Source organism: Plecotus auritus (assembly GCF_963455305.1).
Source record: "Plecotus auritus genome assembly, chromosome: 14".
Classification (NCBI taxonomy): Eukaryota; Metazoa; Chordata; class Mammalia; order Chiroptera; family Vespertilionidae; genus Plecotus; species Plecotus auritus.
Genome location: NC_137780.1, coordinates 590,229 through 610,057, shown reverse-complemented (window position 1 = coordinate 610,057; position 19,829 = coordinate 590,229). Strand labels below are relative to the sequence as shown.

Here is a 19,829-nt window from a genome sequence, read left to right as displayed (position 1 = left end):
CACGTGAAGGAGGCAACCCCTCGACGTCTCTCTCTCCCATCGATGTTTCTCCCTGTCTCTCCCTCTGTCTTCCACTCTCCCTAAAAATCGTCGGAAAATTATCCTCGGGTGAGGATGAACCAGCAACAACAAAAAGTGACCCAGACAGGAATATGGGGGCCCAGGGGTGGGGCGGTTCCCTCTCCCCCACCTCCCGCCCCGGGCCTTGCCTGCGCCCCACGTCTGTGAGTCTGTGAACCCAAGCCTGTCCGTGCCCCTCTCCCGCCCCCCCCCCTCCCCAGAGCTTCGGATCAAGCGGCAAAACTCCTCGGACAGCATCTCCAGCCTCAACAGCATCACCAGCCACTCGAGCATCGGCAGCGGCAAGGACGCCGACGCCAAGAAGAAGAAGAAGAAGAGCTGGGTGGGTGAAGGGTCATGGGGTTGGGGGACCGACGCGGGTAGAGCGTGGCGCCACCACCCCTTCCCCCTCAGCCAGGGTGCGGGTCCTCCCAGGAGCCCCCGAGACATAATTCCTCGGATGGCCAGGCCAGAGCGGGTTCTGCTAACTCCTTCCCCGCGTGTCCCGAGGCAGCCCCGCCGACCCCCCGGGGCTGCCTTCCCGGGCTCTCCTCACGGGTCAGCTCAGATGTATGTCGGCAGAAGGGGTGCCCTGGGGTCCCCGCCCCCCTGCCGGCCGCGGTGTGGAGGAAAGAATCCCAAACAAAGCCATTCAGTGTTCTAGAATCAGCCGTGGGCAAACGACGGCCCGCGGGCCGGATCCGGCCCGTTCGGCTGTTCTATCCGGCCCGCGGAGCCGAAAGAGCGGAGGGTTCTCTTGCTCTCCCCTCCGCTCCTTTACTTTGAATGTATATTAGTTCACACAAACACTCCATCCATGCTTTGGTTCCGGCCCTCCGGTCCAGTTTAAGAACCCATGGTGGCCCTCGAGTCAAAAAGTTTGCCCACCCCTGGAGAAGCTCCCGGGGGGCCATTGCTTCCGCTTTTCGGAGAGATGTTGGTGGAACTCTTCCGATTCCTTCCAAAGCCGTCCAGTCCCCCCGCGGCCGGCGGCAGGGAGGGGTCCCCCCCGTGCGGGCTTCCTGCTTGTGGCCCGGGTCTGTAGGACTGGCCCCCCCAGACGGCTGTGTGGGGCAGGCAGGGACCTGCCGTGCGGAACACGTGATTAAGTGTTGCTTCTTCTTTCTCCCTCCCCCCCCCTTCCAAACGCTGACTTCACATCCCCATTTTTTTCCAGGTCTATGAGGTAAGAGATGTGGTTCCCCTCCTCTGTCTTCTCTTTCCTGCGCCATGCCCCCCATTTCCACAGCAGCTCTGCCCCCCAAAAGACTGACCGGCCGCTCGTAAAACAAACTGTGACGATCCCCCAGAGCTCCCGGCTCCCCCCACTGCATGGTCCGGCCACAGCTGCCCCCCCACAACCTCCAGCAAGAGGACTGGCCCAGAGGGGCCCATGGGAAGGTCATGATCACGCTCTGTCCCCCGGGCCTGTCTGCGCCTGGTCACAATATCCATCTAACTGATGCCTGCCCTGGAAGCGAGCGTTCTTGTTTTTGTTTGTGTGTGTGTGTGTGTTTTAAATATATTGTTTATTGATTCCCGAGAGGAAGGGAGAGGGGGAGAGAGAGAGAGAGAGAGAGAGAGAAACATCCATGATGAGAGAGAATCATGGATCGGCTGCCTCCTGCACGCCCCCGACTGGGGATCGAGCCCGCAACCCGGGCATGTGGACTGGAATCGAACCCGGGACCCTTCCGTCTGCGGGCTGACGCTCTAGCCACTGAGCCACACCAGCTAGGGCTTATTCCCCGTCTTTCCTCTTCTCACTGTCCCAAAGGTCTGGTCTATTCTTGTGCCCCACGGCCTCCGACCCCACCCCCCCCCTTCACTCTGTCTCGCCGCCCACCCTTCCATCCGTGTCCCCGTGTGGTGTGCATGCCGTGTGGATGCATGTGAGCGGGTGTGGGACCACAGGACTCTGGTTGGCACCTGGAGCTCACACCCCCAGCCCTCCCCACGCTCCGATCGCCACCCGAGACCCCACACGCTGCCGTCCCAGGACAGCGTCCCCCATGCTCCGAGGAGAGGCCGGGAAGCATCCCTTACTCTGGGGGCTGTGAGCGGGGGGAGGGTGGAGAGCCCTGACCGGGTTGTGTGTGTCCCCCCGGCCCCCGTCGGTGCTGTGCTGAGCACGGGGACATTAAAGAAAACGTGACACCCCTGTTCTGTCAGGTCCACAGAACCTTCTGGGCAGTTTCGGGCCGACAGGGTGTTTTAGATTCTGATCCGATGCACCTGGTCAGGGCTGGACCCAGGCCCCCCGGGAGTGAGACCGAGTGGCACAGGCAGTGGTCTCTGCAGATGGCAGCAGCTGGGTCGCTGTGGGGTGTCCCCTGTGGCCCTGGGGGCGTCCCTGTCCCTCCCAGCTCCCCCAGGGGCAAGAGAAGTCCCATGAGTTTCCCCAATCTGCCACAGCCGCCAGCCAGAGCCCCCACTGTATCTCGGCCCTGATTACTTTTTTATTTTTTTTAAGCAGAGGCTTTATCCTTTTTTTTTTTTTTTAATATATATATATATAGAGAGAGAGAGAGAGAGACACACACACACACACACACACACACACACACACTAGAGGCCCGATGCACGAAGATTCGTGCAAAAATGGGCCTTCCTTTCCCTGGCTGCCGGCTCCGCCTTTGCTCTGGCTGGAGCCGCCTTCCCACGCTACCCAGAGGCCCTGAGTGGCTGGGGTGGTGCGGAACGCCTGCATCCCGCCCCGCCCCCAGCCGCTCGGCGCCTGTGTATGCAAATTAACCCGCCATCTTTGTTTGGCTGATTTGCATACTCACTCCTGATTGGCTGGTGGGCGTCGCAGAGGTACGGCCCATTCGCATGTTACCCTCTTATTCGTATAGATTTTTATTGATTTCAGAGAGAAAGGGAGAGGATGCATGTGGGCCGGGACCGAGCCCTCCCCTGGGAACTGAACCCACAGCCCGGGCAACGTGCCCTGAACCAGGAATCAAACCCGGGACCCTTGAGTCCGTGGGCTGGCGCTCTGTCCACTGAGCCACACCCGCCAGGGCTCAGCCCTGGTTTCTAGGCACCTCTGCTCAGGTCTCAGGAGTCACCCGAAGCCCTGGAGCGGGGGGCGGGGGGCCCTCCGTCTCCGACGCCCCCGACCGCCCTCCCTCCCTCCTTCCGTGGTCTCCCCGCACGCGCGCGTGGAGCCCTGACCTCCCTCTCCCCGGCTCTCCTCTTTTCTAGCTTCGGAGCTCCTTCAACAAAGCCTTCAGCATCAAGAAGGGGCCCAAGTCGGCGTCCTCCTACTCCGACATCGAGGAGATCGCCACCCCCGACTCCTCCGCCCCCTCGTCCCCCAAACTGCAGCACGGGTCCACCGAGACCGCCTCGCCCTCCATCAAGTCCTCCGCCTCGTCCTCGGCGGGCGGCGACGCCCCCGAGTAAGTGCTGTCCCCGGCCCGGCGCCCGCGTGCACCCCCCTGGCCAGAGCTGACCGTCAGCCCTGCTGACCACCAGGGGCAGGAGGCACCACGCCCACCGGCCGCACTCTCAGTTACCGGTAACCGGTGTCCTCCCCCAAGGATAGTTCCCCATTGATGTTTAGAGAGAGTGGAAGGGAGCGGGAGAGACGGAGAGAAACATGGATGGGAGAGAGACGCATCGATCGGTTGCCTCCTGCACGCAGCCCCACCAGGGCTGGGGAACCCGCAACCGGGGTACGTGCCCTTGACCGGAATCGAACCCGGGACCCTTCCGTCCGAGGGCCGACGCTCTATCCACTGAGCCAAACCGGCTAGGGCTCATTTTTATTTTTAAATATATTTTTATTGATTTTTTTTCAGAGAGGACGGGAGAGGGAGAGAGAGTTAGAAACATTGATGAGAGAGAAACATCGATCAGCTGCCTCCTGCACACCTCCTACTGGGGATGTGCCCGCAACCAAGGTACATGCCCTTGACCGGAATCGAACCCGGGACCCTTCAGTCCACGGGCCGACGCTCTATCCACTGAGCCACACCGGTTAGGGCTAATATATTTTTATTGATTTGAGAGAGGAAGGGAGAGGGAGAGAGAGAGAGAAACATCCATGATGAGAGAGAATCACGGATCGGCTGCCTCCTGCACGCCCCCGACTGGGGATGGAGCCCACCACCCGGGCCTGTGCCCTTGACCGGGAATCGAACCCTGACCTCCTGGTTCACAGGTCGATGCTCAACCACGGAGCCGCGCCGGCCGGGCTGACGCTCCCTCGTTCGTTCCTTAACAGGGGTCCTGCGCACACGGCCCCCCACACCAGGCTGTTCCTCGCCGGCGAGGAGGAGGAGCCGGAGAAGAAGGAGGTGTCGGAGCTGCGCTCGGAGCTGTGGGAGAAGGAGATGAAGCTGACGGACATCCGCCTGGAGGCCCTGAACTCCGCCCACCAGCTGGACCAGCTCCGGGAGACGATGCACAACATGCAGGTCAGTGCGGGCGGCGGGGGCGGCAGGGCCTCGGCCCCTCCGTCCAGCCCCGGCCCCGACCCTGTCTCTTCTGGCCGCAGCTGGAGGTGGACCTGCTCAAGGCCGAGAACGACCGGCTGAAGGTCGCCCCGGGCCCCTCGTCGGGCTCCACGCCAGGGCAGGTCCCTGGGTCGTCGGCTCTGTCGTCCCCTCGCCGCTCGCTGGGCCTGGCGCTCACCCACTCCTTCAGCCCGAGCCTCGCAGACGCAGGTACCGCGGGGAGGAGACCTGTCCCTGGGGAAGGGAAGGGGTGGCCCACGCCACACCGTGCCTGTGCCCCGACACACAAGGGCCTCATGACTCTTTGGGGTGGGGGTCCCCGTTCCTCTCTGCGATGCTTCCAGAGTGAGGGGAGGCCGGCCGGCGCGGCTCCGTGGCTGAGCGTCGACCTGTGAACCAGGAGGTCACGGTTCGATTCCCGGTCAAGGGCACACGCCCGGGTGGTGGGCTCGATCCCCAGTCGGGGGCGTGCAGGAGGCAGCCGATCCATGATTCTCTCGCATCATGGATGTTTCTCTCTCTCCCTTTCCCTTCCTCTCTGAGATCGATAAAAAATATATTTTAAAATATAAATTCCTTGACCGGCATTGAATCTGGGACCCTTCAGTCCGCAGACCGACGCTCTCTCCACTGAGCCAAACCGGCTAGGGCCATCAAAAATACATTTTTAGCCGAAACCGGTTTGGCTCAGTGGATAGAGCGTCGGCCTGCAGACTGAAGGGTCCCAGGTCCGATTCCGGTCAAGGGCATGTACCTTGGTTGCGGGCACATCCCCAGTAGGAGGTGTGCAGGAGGCAGCTGATCCATGTTTCTCTCTCATCGATGTTTCTGACTATCCCTCTCCCTTCCTCTCTGTAAAAAATCAATAAAATATATATTTTTTAAAAATACATTTTTAAAATAAAGAATTAGGTGGGCCCTAACCGGTGTGGCTCAGTGGATAAGAGTGTCGGCCTGCGGACTGAAGGGTCCCAGGTTCGATTCCGGTCAAGGGCATGTACCTTGGTTGCGGGCACATCCCCAGTAGGGGGCGTGCAGGAGGCAGCTGATGGATGTTTCTCTCTCATCGATGTTTCTAACTCTCTCTCCCTCTCCCTTTCTCTCTGTAAAAAAATCAATAAAATATATTTAAAAATAAGTACATAAAATAAAATAAAGAGTCAGGGGGGAGGAGTGGTGGCTGGGAGGCTCAGGAGAGCCTGGGGTGCCCCGGCGCCAACGGCCCCCTCGCTGCCCGCAGACCTGTCCCCGATGGACGGCATCAGCACCTGTGGCCCCAAGGAGGAGGCCACGCTCCGGGTCGTGGTGAGGATGCCCCCGCAGCACATCATCCGAGGGGTAAGAGCCTCAGGGCGGGCCGGCGACACCCACCCTTAACCGAGAAAACCTGGGCGCCCCCACTCCCCCCCCAAACCAGAGCGTCCCACCCCCGAGGATGGTTAGGGGCTCCCTTTCCTTGGGGTCACCTTCCCGGAGGCTCACGGGCGTCTGCGTTGGCCTCGCAGGACTTGAAGCAGCAGGAATTCTTCCTGGGGTGCAGCAAGGTCAGCGGGAAGGTCGACTGGAAGATGCTGGACGAGGCCGTCTTCCAGGTGTTCCAGGTAAAGGGTTGGCTCCTGGTCGGGGGGGCGGGGCGGGGGGTGGGGAGGGGTCCTGGGGACCTTGGCTCCCTCCTGGGGAGATGCCGAGTGGGCACCCCGCCCGCCCCTCCCTCTCCGTCTCCTCGGGTTCCTCACCGCCTCCTCCTGTCCCCTCCGCGGTCAGGACTATATTTCTAAGATGGACCCAGCCTCCACCCTGGGGCTCAGCACGGAGTCCATCCAAGGCTACAGCATCAGCCACGTGAAGCGGGTGCTGGACGCCGAGCCCCCCGAGATGCCGCCGTGCCGCCGGGGGATCAATAACATCGCGGTCTCCCTCAAAGGTCAGCCTTGCCCGTGGCGGCGGCGGGACGGGGCGGCGGGACGGGGCGGCGGGACGGGGAGGCGGGTCAGCTCGCCCACCACCGTGGGTTCCTTCAGCAGCGATCGCTGGGAATCTCAGTGCGGTCAGCCCTCCAGGGCCTCGGGCAGGCACCCTGGGGTGCAACTAACCCGGATGGAAAATGCGTTTATTTTTTAAAATATATTTCTATTGCCTTCACCGGTTTGGCTCAGTGGCTAGAGCGTCGGGCTGCGGACGGAAGGGTCCCGGGTTCGATTCCGGTCAAGGGCATGTGCCTTGGTTGCGGGCACATCCCCAGTAGGGGGTGTGCAGGAGGCAGCTGATCGATGTTTCTCTCTCTTCGATGTTTCTAACTCTCTATCCCTCTCCCTTCCTCTCTGTAAAAAATCAATAAAATATACATATATATATATATATATATATATATATTTTAAAAAAATAAAATAAAATATATTTCTATGGACTTCAGAGAGGAAGGGAGAGAGAGAGAGAAACATCCATGATGAGAGAGAATCCTGGATCGGCTGCCTCCTGCACGCCCCCACACTGGGGATGGAGCCCGCAATCCGGGCATGGGCCCTGACCGGGGATCGAACCCTGACCTCCTGGCTCCTAGGTCGACGACGCTCAGCCCCTGAGCCACGCCGGCCAGGTTCCCAGGGAAATTTCTGCCAAGTCCACCCACGAGCCCGTAGCTCACAGCCAGCCCCTAACCCTACCACCCACGTAGTCAGCCCTCGGTCAGGGTGAGGGCTTTCTGTGGGGCCTGGGCCACGTGGCCCGGAGCTCTGGGGTTCCGTGGGAGCTCCGGGGTGTGGAGGGAGACGCCCCGGGGGCCCCCCCGCCCGCCCGCCCGCCCCCCGAGACTCACGCTGTGGGGCTGGCCCAGGTCTGAAGGAGAAGTGCGTGGACAGCCTGGTGTTCGAGACGCTGATCCCCAAGCCCATGATGCAGCACTACGTCAGCCTCCTGCTCAAGCACCGGCGCCTGGTCCTCTCGGGCCCCAGCGGCACCGGCAAGACCTACCTGACCAACCGGCTGGCCGAGTACCTGGTGGAGCGCTCCGGCCGCGAGGTCACCGAGGGCATCGTCAGCACCTTCAACATGCACCAGCTGTCCTGCAAGGTGCGTGCCGCCGCCCCCCCGGCACTCGGGGCCCCTCCCCACCTCCTCCCCCCTTCCGTCTGCCCTGCCTGCCTCCCCTGCACTCGGCCCCCCTCCCCCCTTCCGTCTGCCCTGCCTGCCTCTCCTGCACTCGGCCCCCCTCCCCCCTTCCGTCTGCCCTGCCTGCCTCTCCTGCACTTGGGGCCCCCTCCCCACCCCCTCCCCCCTTCCGTCTGCCCTGCCTGCCTCACCTGCACTCGGCCCCCCTCCCCCCTTCCGTCTGCCCTGCCTGCCTCTCCTGCACTTGGGGCCCCATCCCCACCCCCCTCCTCCCTTCCGTCTGCCCTGCCTGCCTCCCCTGCACTCAGGGCCCCCTCCCCTCTTCCCTCTGCCCTGCCTGCCTCTCCTGCTCTCGGGGCCCCCTCCTCACCCCCTCCCCCCTCCCCTCTGCCCTACCTGCCTCTCCTGCACTCAGCCCCCCTCCCCTCTGCCCCACCCCCCTCTCCCCTTGTCGGGCGGGGGGGGGGCCCTTCCCTCTGCCTCCGTCTTCCTCCTCCTGCCCCCTCCTTGTCCCAACCCCTTTTCTAGACCTCTCTTTCTTTTTAATTTTTTACTTAAATTTAAACAAGTTTAAACTCCTTTTTACGTTATTATGGACTTCAGAGAGGAAAGGAGAGGGAGAGAGAGATGGAAACATCCGTGATGAGAGGGAATCCTGGATCGGCTGCCTCCTGCACGCCCCACCCTGGGGATCGAGCCCGCCACCCGGGCCTGTGCCCTGGCCGGGAGTCGAACCCTGACCTCCTGGTTCCTAGGTCGGGCTAGACCTCTCCTTCCAGACTCCGTGCCCCACACACTCCCCTGGCCTGTTCGGCTCCTCGAGCCACACCCCCATTTCCACCCCATCCCTCCCTCCCTTCCCTCCCCTCTCCTCCCCCTCCCCACTCCCTGACCCTGGGCCTTCTGGAAGGAAGTGCTCGGAATCAGCTGAGGATGGGGACCTGCTCCAACCGTGTTTCTCCGTGGGGGACGGGGGGAGGGGGAGGGGAGGGAAGTCCAGGTGCCAGCCCATGAAAACCCACTTCCCGTTGGTGTCCCCACCTCGGGGGCCTTTGGGGCCACGGCCGAGGAGGGCGGCTGCAGCCATTATTTATCCGCCGTGGCCCCTGCGTCTGCAGTCACATGTCAGGTGGCGGGGGAGGGGGTGGCGGTGCTGGGGTCCAGGGAGGTCCAGGGCTAACACAGTGCTGACCCCTGCCCTCTCCCCCCTGCCCGCCCTCTGCTGTTTCAGGATCTGCAGCTCTATCTCTCTAACCTGGCCAACCAGATAGATCGGGACACGGGGGTGGGGGACGTGCCGCTGGTGATCCTGCTGGACGACCTGAGCGAGGCTGGCTCCATCAGCGAGCTGGTCAACGGGGCCCTCACCTGCAAGTACCACAAGTGGTGAGCAGGGGCGGGGGGGGGGGGGGGCGGGGCGGGGGGGGGAGGTGGGGCGGGGCGGCCCGCGCCTCCCCTCGGCCAGTGCCCACGGCAGGCCTCCGCGTCCCCACGCCTCTCAGCACATCCTTCCACGCGCTCTCTCCCCTCAGTCCCTACATCATCGGGACCACGAATCAGCCCGTGAAAATGACCCCCAATCACGGCCTCCACCTGAGCTTCAGGTGAGCATGGGGCCCCGAGTCCATACACTAGTTCCCGCCCAGGACATGGCCTGAGAGCCCTCCAGAGCTGTCTGGGCTGGGAAGAGGGAATCACAGGGTGGACGTGGGCCCTGGGGGGGAGGGGAGGGGCCGGAAGGGAAGAGGAGAGGGGAGGAGAAGGGAGGGGGGATAAGGGGAGGGGAGGGGCAACAGGAGGGGAAGGGAGAGGAGGGGAGGGGGCGACAGGAGGGGAAGGGAGAGGAGGGGAGGGGTGATAGGAGGGGAAGGAAGAGGAGATAAGGGGAGAGGAGAGGGCGACAGGAGGGGAAGGGAGAGGAGGGGAGGGGGTGACAGGAGGGGAAGGGAGGGGAGAGGAGGGGAGGGGGTGACAGGAGGGGAAGGGAGAGGGAGGGGAGGGAGGGACAGGAGGGGAAGGGGAGAAGGGGGGAGGGGGTGACAGGAGGGGAAGGGAGAGGGAGGGGAGGGAGGGACAGGAGGGGAGGGAGAGGGAGGGGAGAGGAGGGGAGGGGGCGACAGGAGGGGAAGGGAAGGGATCACAAAACTCAGAGGCGCAGCAGATTCGGGCCCTCTGCCCGCCCACCCGCTCGGCCTGTTGTCCGAGGAGGGTCACTGGCTGGAGAACCAGCTCTGCCTGCCCCTTGACCCCTGCCCCGAGGTCAGCGGACCCCGCTGTGACCTGAGAAGACACCAGGAGGGCATTCCTTAGGAGGGACAGGCCGGCGGGGGATGGACCGGACGGGCCCCGTGGCCGCTCTGACCCGCTGCCCCGTCCCGGCCCAGGATGCTGACCTTCTCCAACAACGTGGAGCCGGCCAACGGCTTCCTGGTGCGCTACCTGCGGCGGAAGCTGCTGGAGTCGGACAGCGACGTCAACGCCAACAAGGAGGAGCTGCTGCGGGTGCTGGACTGGGTGCCCAAGCTCTGGTACCACCTGCACACCTTTCTGGAGAAGCACAGCACCTCCGACTTCCTCATCGGTGCGTGCCCCCTCCCCCTCCCTCCTCCCCCTCCCTCCTCCCCCTCCTCCGCCTCCCCCTCCCTCCTCCCCCTCCCGCTCCCCTCCACCTCCGGGGACAGCAGCTATGGCTCCCCTCCCCACCCGGCCCCCTGTGAGAAGCTCCCCTTTTTCTTTTTAACGTAACTTTATTGATTTCAGAGAGGGAGAGAGAGAGAGAAACATCCATGAGGAGAGAGAATCATGGACCGGCTGCCTCCTGCACGCCCCCCACTGGGGATCAAGCCCGCAGCCCGGCATGTGCCCTGACCGGGAATCGAACCAGTGACCTCCCGGTTCCCGGGCCGATGCTCAACCGCAGAGCCACACCCAGCTGGGCCTCCCTGGGGTCTTTGGGTGTGAAAACCTTCAGACGCAGAACCTCTGAGTCACTTGAGCTGTTGTGCTCTGGGTGAATCCGCCAAGCTTCAGAACGCCGAGCCCCCTCCCTCGTGTGTCCCCCACAACGGATGGAACACGGGAGGGAAATCCTCGGGGGGTTCAGGGCTCCCTCACGCCCTCACCCGGCCCGGCCTGAGAGGGTCCAGGAAAGAGCCGGCCCGAGCCATCCATGACCCCTCGCCCTGGAGCAACCTCGGCATGGCCCCACTTGGAATGCCCTTTGACCCCAGCCTGGTGGGAGGGAGTCAGAGAGGCGGGTGCCAGGGACAGCCGGGTGCTCAGTTCCCTTTATAGCCTCCCGCTTCTCCTAGGCCCCTGCTTCTTCCTGTCCTGCCCCATCGGCATCGAGGACTTCCGGACCTGGTTCATCGACCTGTGGAACAACTCCATCATCCCCTACCTGCAGGAGGGAGCCAAGGACGGCATCAAGGTGAGCCCAGCTCGCGGCCCCGTCTGCGCGGACTCAGGCCGTCCCCTCCCAGAGTAGCAGGATTCTTTTCCCTTTTTTTCTTTTTTTAAATACACACGGAGTGGCCAGATGACGATGATCTCTGAACGCATAATAATCTGGCACTCCGTGTATCTCCTATAGAATAAAAGGCTAATATGCAAATTGTCCCCTCGACCAGGAGTTCGATCAGCAGGCAGGCTGGACAACCGCCCATGTTTCCTCCCCCTGGCCAGGCTGGCCGGACCCCACCCATGCACGAATTCATGCACCAGGCCTCTAATATATATAATATATATATATACACACTGAGTGGCCAGATGAGGATGATCTCTGAACACATGATAATCTGGCCACTCAGTGTATATCCTATATAATAAAAGGCTAATATGCAAATTGTCCCCTCGACCAGGAGTTCGACCAGCAGGCAGGCAGGCCAACTGCCCATGTCCCCTCCCCCTGGCCAGGCTGGTTGGACCCCACCCACGCACGAATTCATGCACCGGGCCTCTAATATATACACACACACACACACTGAGTGGCCAGATGATGATGATCTCTGAACGAATAGTAATCTGGCCACTCAGTGTACATCCTATATAATAAAAGGCTAATATGCAAATTGTCCCCTCGACCAGGAGTTCGATCAGCAGGCAGGCTGGACAACCGCCCATGTTTCCTCCCCCTGGCCAGGCTGGCTGGACCCCACCCATGCACGAATTCATGCACCAGGCCTCTAATATATATAATATATATATATATACACACTGAGTGGCCAGATGAGGATGATCTCTGAACACATGATAATCTGGCCACTCAGTGTATATCCTATATAATAAAAGGCTAATATGCAAATTGTCCCCTCAACCAGGAGTTCGGCCAGCAGGCAGGCAGGCCAACTGCCCATGTCCCCTCCCCCTGGCCAGGCTGGTTGGACCCCACCCACGCACGAATTCATGCACCGGGCCTCTAATATATACACACACACACACACTGAGTGGCCAGATGATGATGATCTCTGAACGAATAGTAATCTGGCCACTCAGTGTACATCCTATATAATAAAAGGCTAATATGCAAATTGTCCCCTCGACCAGGAGTTCGACCAGCAGGCAGGCCAGCCAACCGCTCATGTCCCCTCCCCCTGGCCAGGACCCCACCCATGCACGAATTCATGCACCGGGCCTCTAATATATACACACACACACACACACACACACACACACACTGAGTGGCCAGATTATTATGCGTTCAGAGATCATCATCATCATCTGGCCACTCAGTGTATACCTTTATTGATTTCAGAGAGGAAGAGAGAGGGAGAAGGAAATAGAGAAACATCCATGATGAGAGAGAATCATGGATCGGCTGCCTCCTGCTCACCCCCTCCTGGGGATCCAGCCCACAACCCGGGCATGTGCCCTTGACCGGGAATCGAATCGTGACCTCCTGGTTCATAGGTCGACGCTCAACCACTGAGCCGCGCCGGCTGGGCCAAGTCCAAAAAATTTAAAGGCGTTTATTACTGAAGCACAAGCGTTTCCTATTGAAAAGTACAGTTGCAGGTCGTAAGGTCTTGATGCCATCTGCCGATTTGCCCTCCAAAAGGTTTTACCGATTCACACCCGCCTACTCTTCCTGGTTGGGAAACTCGGAGAATATTCCATGGGATCGGAGCTCAGGGTTTGCATCCGGGGCAGTACTGGCCCCGCCAGGAGACTGCGTGACCGTGCCTCTGATCCAGGGGTCCCTCTCCCTTCCCCCCACCCCCTTCTCCTTCTCCCCAGGTCCACGGACAGAAAGCCGCCTGGGAGGACCCGGTGGAGTGGGTCCGGGACACGCTCCCCTGGCCCTCGGCCCAACAGGACCAGTCCAAGCTATACCACCTGCCCCCACCCACCGTGGGCCCTCACAGCATCGCCTCGCCCCCCGAGGACAGGACAGTCAAAGACTGCACCCCAAGTTCTCTGGAGTCGGACCCTCTGGTGAGCGGGGGCCCATCCTGAGATTCAGAGCCGAGAGCGTTGCAGAATGGACGCCTTCCCGCATTCCCTGAGGGCGGAGGCCGGGGAGTGGCAGGGTGGGCAGGGCCCTGGGGGGGAGGACGGGGCCTCCTGAGCCTGCACCCTGGCATGAGCCCTGACCCAGCATCGAACCGTGACCTCCTGGTTCATGGGTCGACGCCCAACCAACTGAGCCACCGCGGCCAGGGCAACATGGAGATTTTTTAGGCCCCCTTCTGTGGGCGGGACCAGCGTCCCCCCCCCTCCACCCCGTCACCAGTCCCTCTCTCTGCCCCTCTCAGATGGCCATGCTGCTCAAACTGCAGGAGGCTGCCAATTACATCGAGTCTCCGGATCGAGAGACCATCCTGGACCCCAACCTCCAGGCCACGCTCTGAGGGTCCCGCGGGCCCTGTCACCCCGGACGGACAAACGGCGTCCCCGCCGGCCTCAGCTCCCTTGCGCACTCCTCCCCCCTCCCCTCCCCCAGCCGTTGGCTCTCCGCGGAGAGCCCCAGGGGAGGGGGTGGAGGCCCGGGAAGGCGGAGGGTTCCTTGGTGCTGCACTTTTGAGAACTTCCTGGCAAGGACCAGCGGGTGGCGTCAGGGGGACGAGGGTTCCGTGTGACTTTGGGGAAGAGAAGTCCTCGATGCCGATGGGGCAGCACAGGGAGAAGCAGGGGCCTAGGAGAAGCGGGAGGCTGTAGAGGGGGCTGAGCACCCGACTGTCCCGGGCACCCGCCTCTCTGACGCCCTCCCACCAGGCCGGGGTCAAAGGGCATTCCAAGCGAGGGGGGCCATGCCAAGGTTGCTCCAGGGCCGGAGGGGGCACGGATGGCTCGGGCCGGCTCTTTCCTGGACCCTCCCAGGCCGGGCCGGGTGAGGAAGTGAGGGACCCTGTCTGGGTCTTTCCCTTCATTCCCTGTCTCCGTGACGGACGCCTGGGCTCGCTGGGGAGGGTCCGGAAGACGGCAGATGCGCCCTCCACTGTTTCTCAGGAACATCTCTGAGAAAGATGGTCCCCACGGGGACTTCTGAAGGCCCCTCCGGACCCATCGCCACTGCCAACACCCCCCTCCCTCCCTCCCTCCCTCCCGAGATCTGGCTGGTGCCCAGAAAAAGAAGCATGTGGTTTTTTTTAAAAAAAAATGTTTAAGTCAATCTGTAAAAGGTTCAAAAAAAAAAAAGAAAAGGAAAAGATGAAGCTGGAGCCAGGAAGCCGGCGCCCAACGCCCACCGTGACATCACGGCCTTCGGAGACGGACCGCGCGCAGCCCTCAGCCGTCTCATGGCGCGCCCACGAGCACCCAGAAGCCCTAACGTTTTTATTTTTCAGTTTGGGTTTTGTTTCTGTTTTTTCCCCCCCCCTTCCCCCTCCCATTTGCCTATTTATTTTCCTTTTCTCCTTCGGGTTTGCTGGCTGTTGTTGTTTTTTTTCCCCTCTGCTCGTGGGTTTCCTTCGGAGCGTCCGACCCCCCGGGAACGCACACGCCCGGCGTGGGCGCTCGACGGCCGGCCAGCCGGCGGCACGAGAACGCAACGCCCTGACAGCGTGGACTCCCAAGAAACCGGGACACCGGGCCCGCGCCGCTATCTGGGTAGCCGGCCGGGGCCCCTCCACTTGACCTGGCCGAAGCCACGTCCTTCTCTGGCCTTCGCTCTTGGGGACGGACGGGCAAGTGCTCACAAGGCCGGACGTCCACGCGAGGCACCGCCGCCCCGGAGGCCCGGCCTTCTCGTTCCATCCTCCGAGCACTCGCCGAGCAGTTTAAAAAGGAGAAGACAAGACTTGGGCCCTGGCGGTCACTGGTCTGGGAGGGACGTGGACCTCCGTGACATGCACATCCCCTCCCCGCTGGACCTTCGGGGTCAGCCCAGGACCGGAGCCCGCCGGGAAGCTGCCTTGGGCGCGCAGTGTGGGCAGGAGGCCCGGGATCCGCTGCCACGGGCCTGAAGGGCCAGGAATCGTGCTTCTCGCACGTGGGCGCGTGGAGCTCTGTTTCCTGTGGGCCCGCGTGCAGGCCAGCTGGTGAGGCCGTCACATCGGGGGGCTCCTCGGGCCAGGGAACCGTGAGGAGCCAGGGCCCACGCGCTTTGCTCTTCACCTTCCTACACACAAGACCGCCGTTTCGGAATCCATGGTCACACGGGCCCGGGTGCACCAAGGGGTGGTGGGTGCACCTGAACCTTCACGTCGGAATATTTTCATTTCGGTCCGAGCGGAGCCCCAGGTGCTCCGAGGGGTGTCGGGGGTCCCCCGTGCGTGAGACTGTCGCCGCCAAGTCCGAGAGCTGTAAAGACACCCCGGGAACCACCCCCACATACACACAACCCACTCGGCCGTGGTGCGTGCAGCTCTGAGGCTGGACGAGGCCGCTGGGCCGAGGACGGTGCTAAGGTCGCTGCCTTCAGGCCCCTGCTGCGTGGCCCCGGGAGGCCCCGGAAGATCTCATCATCCCGAAGGCAGGGAAGACCAGACCGCGGCCTCCTTGGGACCGAGGCCGCCTCTGAACTCTGTCCCAACTCCAGCCCCCCGTGGCCAGGCTCTGACTCGAGGCGCCACCTTTGTCCGGGGGGGCGGGGGGGGGGGGGCGGGCGGAACCCTTCACTCTATCTCCTGGTGCTGCCCAGACAGTGCCTTCTGCCGGGGGTGTCGCCAGCGCCCTGAGAGACGGGAAGAGAGCACTTCCTCTGTTCCAGCTGCTTCAGAACCGACCCCCAGAGGGACCCCGGTCTCCCTGGTAATCGTGGGGACCACCGTGCGGTTCATCCTTGGGATCCTCGGCCAAGGGGGGGGGGGATGCCCGAGGTCTCTCGTGTTCCGACTTTTCATCTCCGTTCTTGGGGTGCGCCCCCCCAGCCCCCGCTCTCAGTTGGCTGCTGCCTTTGGCCCAGGTCTACACGGCTCCCTCCGGAGAGTCTGTTTTCTCCGGATGTGTTTACAGTCCTGCACCCGAGCTCCTCGCCGGGGGGGGGCCGGTCGTCTCCCCGAGGAACTGTCGTGGCCACGCGGCCACCGCGGACGGACGTGCAGCCTCCTCCTGGTGCTATGACCCCCAGGACGCTCACCCCCGGGTTCCCCGGAGCAGAACACCTGAGCGCCCCTCGCTGCCCACACACCTGCTTCTCGGTGTAGACGGCTGGGAACCCCTCCAAAAACAAACACGGGGTCCCTCCGCTAAATTCTCACACACACACACACACACCCTCCAGGCCTTCAGGAGAATCAGCCCCACCCCCCCACCCCCCCCCCCCCGAGACTGGCATCTGTGCTCTCCCCTCCTCCAGCACCCCGGCTCCCGTCCTCACCAAAGCTGGCTCGCAGACCCCATGGCTCCATCCCCGACGTCCGCTGGGGACGGCCACCGTCGGGGGGTGGGGGCGAGGGGGGCCCCTCTGCACAGCCCCTCCCGGGGGAAGACGACCAACATGTTCTGTTCGGTATATCTGTTTCTCGAACCCGCCTGGGTACTAACAATAAAACACTCGGTGATTGGAGGCCAACCTGGCACCCGATGTCTGTGTGTGTGTGCATGCGTGTGCATGCGTGTGCGTGCGCTGTTTCCTGTCTCCTGAGGCTTCATGGAGTATCTCAGCTCATCTGTGTCTGCGGCAGCTCCAAGGTGCTCATCGCTGTCTCTGAACCTCGTGCCACTGTCTTTTTCTTTTTCTTTTTTTAATATATTTTATTGATTTTTTACAGAGAGGAAGGGAGAGGGACAGAGAGTTAGAAACATCGATGAGAGAGGAACATCGATCAGCTGCCTCCTGCACACCTCCCACTGGGGACGTGCCCGCAACCAAGGTACATGCCCTTGACCGGAATCGAACCTGGGACCTTTCAGTCCGCAGGCCGACGCTCTATCCACTGAGCCAAACCTGTTAGGGCTCTTTCTTTTTTAAAAATATATATATATTTTTTATTGATTTCAGAGAGGAAGGGAGAGGGAGAGGTAGAAAAATAGAAACATCCATGATGAGAGAGGATCATGGATCGGCTGCTGCCTCCTGCACGCCCCACCCTGGAGATCAAGCCCACAACCCGGGCAGGTGCCCTGACCGGGGCGAACCGTGACCTCCTGGTTCCTAGGTCGACGCTCAACCACGGAGCCCCCGCCGGCGAGGCTGAATCAACTTCCTGAGTCCTCAGTCAACCTGACCAGGGACCTGTGGGGCCACCCCATGGTCCTCCCCATGCCGGTGAGGGCCCGTGTGTGTGTGTGTGTGTGTGTGTGTGTGTGTGTGTGTCCGCTCGGCCTGGCCCTGGCAAAGAGGAGCGTGAACGGGAAAACGGTGGGGTCTCCACGTGAGGGCACCCATCAACATGCCCAGGCTGCAGGGAGCCAGGTGCCGTGGGTAACGAACCCTGTGGGACAGGTCCTCCCAGTGCCGGGGGGGCCGGCTGTTTTCCTCCTGGAGAAGGTTTTACGATGCGAATGCTCACAGGAATGAGTGGACTTGTGGTTTTTTTTGTGTGTTTTTTTTTCCTTAATCCTCACCCAAGGATATTTTCCCATTGACTTTTTTTTTTTTAATATATTTTATTGATTTTTTACAGAGAGGAAGGGAGAGGGATAGAGAGTCAGAAACATCGATGAGAGAGAAACATCCATCAGCTGCCTCCTACACACCCCTCACTGGGGATGTGCCCGCAACCAAGGTACATGCCCCCAACTGGAATCGAACCTGGGACCCTTCAGTCCGCAGGCCGACGCTCTATCCACTGAGCCACACCAGTCAGGGCTTTTTTTTTTTTTTTTAACAGAACAATCTTTTTTTTTTTTAAATATATTTTATTGATATTTTACAGAGAGGAAGGGAAAGGGATAGAGAGTTAGAAACATCGATGAGAGAGGAACATCGATCAGCTGCCTCCTGCACACTCCCCACTGGGCATGTGCCCGCAACCAAGGTACATGCCCTTGACCAGAATCGAACCCGGGACCCTTGAGTCCGCAGGCCGATGCTCTATCCACTGAGCCAAACCAGCTAGGGCCAGAACAATCTTTTAAAAAAATGCATTCCAGCCAAAACCGGTTTGGCTCAGTGGATAGAGCGTCAGCCTGTGGACTGAAAGGTCCCGGGTTCGATTCCGGTCAAGGGCGTGTACCTTGGTTGCAGGCACATCCCCAGTAGGGGGTGTGCAAGAGGCAGCTGATCGATGTTTCTCTCTCATCGATGTTTCTAACTCTCTATCCCTCTCCCTTCCTCTCTGTAAAAATCAATAAAATATATATTTAAAAAAATGCATTCCAACCCCAGCGAGGTCCCCCCCCCCGCCACCCCTTTATAGGCTGCACTGTCCACGCCATGGAGTCTGATTCTCCAATGCATGGTGGTCCTCAGGGGGAACCCCTTTTTTTTATTTTGTTTGTTTTGTTTCAATGTCTTGGGCAGAGAAAACCCCCAACCAGGCTGTGTGTGTGTGTGTGTGTGTGTCTGTGTGCTTCTGTTTTTTTTTTCTCATTTGACCCTCCTCTTTCGCTCTGCCCCCTTTTATACTGAATGTAAAGAAAGCGAGGCGGAGTCCGGGAAGCCGAGCGATGTACACAGTGCCGGAACAATCATGTCATCATGTCGGGAGCTGGGCTGCCCCCCCCCCAGTCATTCGTTCTATGTAACAAATTGGTTGAAAATTAAATCCACGCCCAGGACCCCCGCTGAAGAAGCCCCCCTCCATCCGGGCCCTCTGCCCTCCCCCCATCCCCACCCTCACCCCGGGGGGGCACGACTCCGCCCAGCAAGACTCCCCTGTTCCCATGCCAGTTGCATTTCAATAAAGTTATCTCCTGAATTGTCCACTCCGCTCTCGAGCCCCGTCTCTGTCTGGTTGCTGTCTCCGTTCATCTGGTAGCCCAGGCCTTGGTCTGGAAGGTGAGACGGATGGTGGCCATTTGCCTTTTTTTTTAACCATCTTTTATTTTTTTTTAAAATATATTTTATTGATTTTTACAGAGAGGAAAGGAGAGGGGTAGAGAGTTAGAAACATCAATGAGAGAGAAACATCGATCAGCTGCCTCCTGCACACCTCCCACCGGGGATGTGCCCGCAACCCAGGTACATGCCCTTGACCGGAATTGAACCTGGGACCCTTCAGTCCACAGGCCGACGCTTTATCCACTGAGCCAAACCGGTCAGGGCTTTAACCATCTTTTAAAAAATGAATTCCAACCCCAGCTAGATCCCCGCACCTCCTTTTGGTTTTATTTTGTATATATTTTTATTGATTTCAGAGAGAAAGGGAGAGAGAGAGATAGAAATATCAATGATAAGAGAAGATCGGCTGCCTCCTGCAGGCCCCACACTGGGGATGGAGCCTGCAACCCAGGCCTATGCCCTGACCGGGAATCGATCTGTGACCTCCTGGTTCATAGGTCGATGCTCAACCACTGAGCCATGCTGGCTGGGCAAGAGCATCTTTATCCTTTGAGTCACTGGTGAGACCAGCCCTGGTCCATCCACAGAAAATGACTCCTGTTCCCCCTCCCCCCCCCCCCGCCCCAGCCCCGCCCTTAAATGTCCAGCCTTAATTTCTCAGGGGGGCGTAGGGGGAAATAGGTTATCCATTTTCAGCTCATAGGATTCCTTCTCAGTAGTCACATAAGGACTTATCTGGAGGAAATACCCTCCCATGTGGGGGCTCTCTCCTGGGGGCCACTCCTGGGAGTCCAGGTGGGCGTGCAGGTGGGCATCCGGGTGGGCATGCAAGTGGGCGTCCAGGTGGGTGTGCAGGTGGGCGTTCAGGTGGG

The 19,829-nt window shown here is 60.7% G+C and overlaps 1 protein-coding gene across 1 annotated transcript in view; it reads left to right on the top strand.

The window, feature by feature from the left end:
• The window catches only part of NAV1 (neuron navigator 1), a 116,360-nt gene extending 97,481 nt beyond the window's left edge, over window positions 1-18,879 (top strand). Inside the window, 16 exon segments of the mRNA XM_080650899.1 lie at window positions 282-403; window positions 3,268-3,464; window positions 4,292-4,484; window positions 4,565-4,733; window positions 5,764-5,861; window positions 6,029-6,124; window positions 6,288-6,447; window positions 7,357-7,592; window positions 8,863-9,017; window positions 9,164-9,235; window positions 10,016-10,212; window positions 10,943-11,061; window positions 12,867-13,064; window positions 13,385-16,885; window positions 17,014-17,280; window positions 18,594-18,879. Of these exon segments, the coding sequence (XP_080507025.1) occupies window positions 282-403; window positions 3,268-3,464; window positions 4,292-4,484; window positions 4,565-4,733; window positions 5,764-5,861; window positions 6,029-6,124; window positions 6,288-6,447; window positions 7,357-7,592; window positions 8,863-9,017; window positions 9,164-9,235; window positions 10,016-10,212; window positions 10,943-11,061; window positions 12,867-13,064; window positions 13,385-13,480 (2,108 nt within the window). The 3' untranslated portion in view covers window positions 13,481-16,885; window positions 17,014-17,280; window positions 18,594-18,879.
• Window positions 18,880-19,829: the final 950 nt, after the last annotated feature.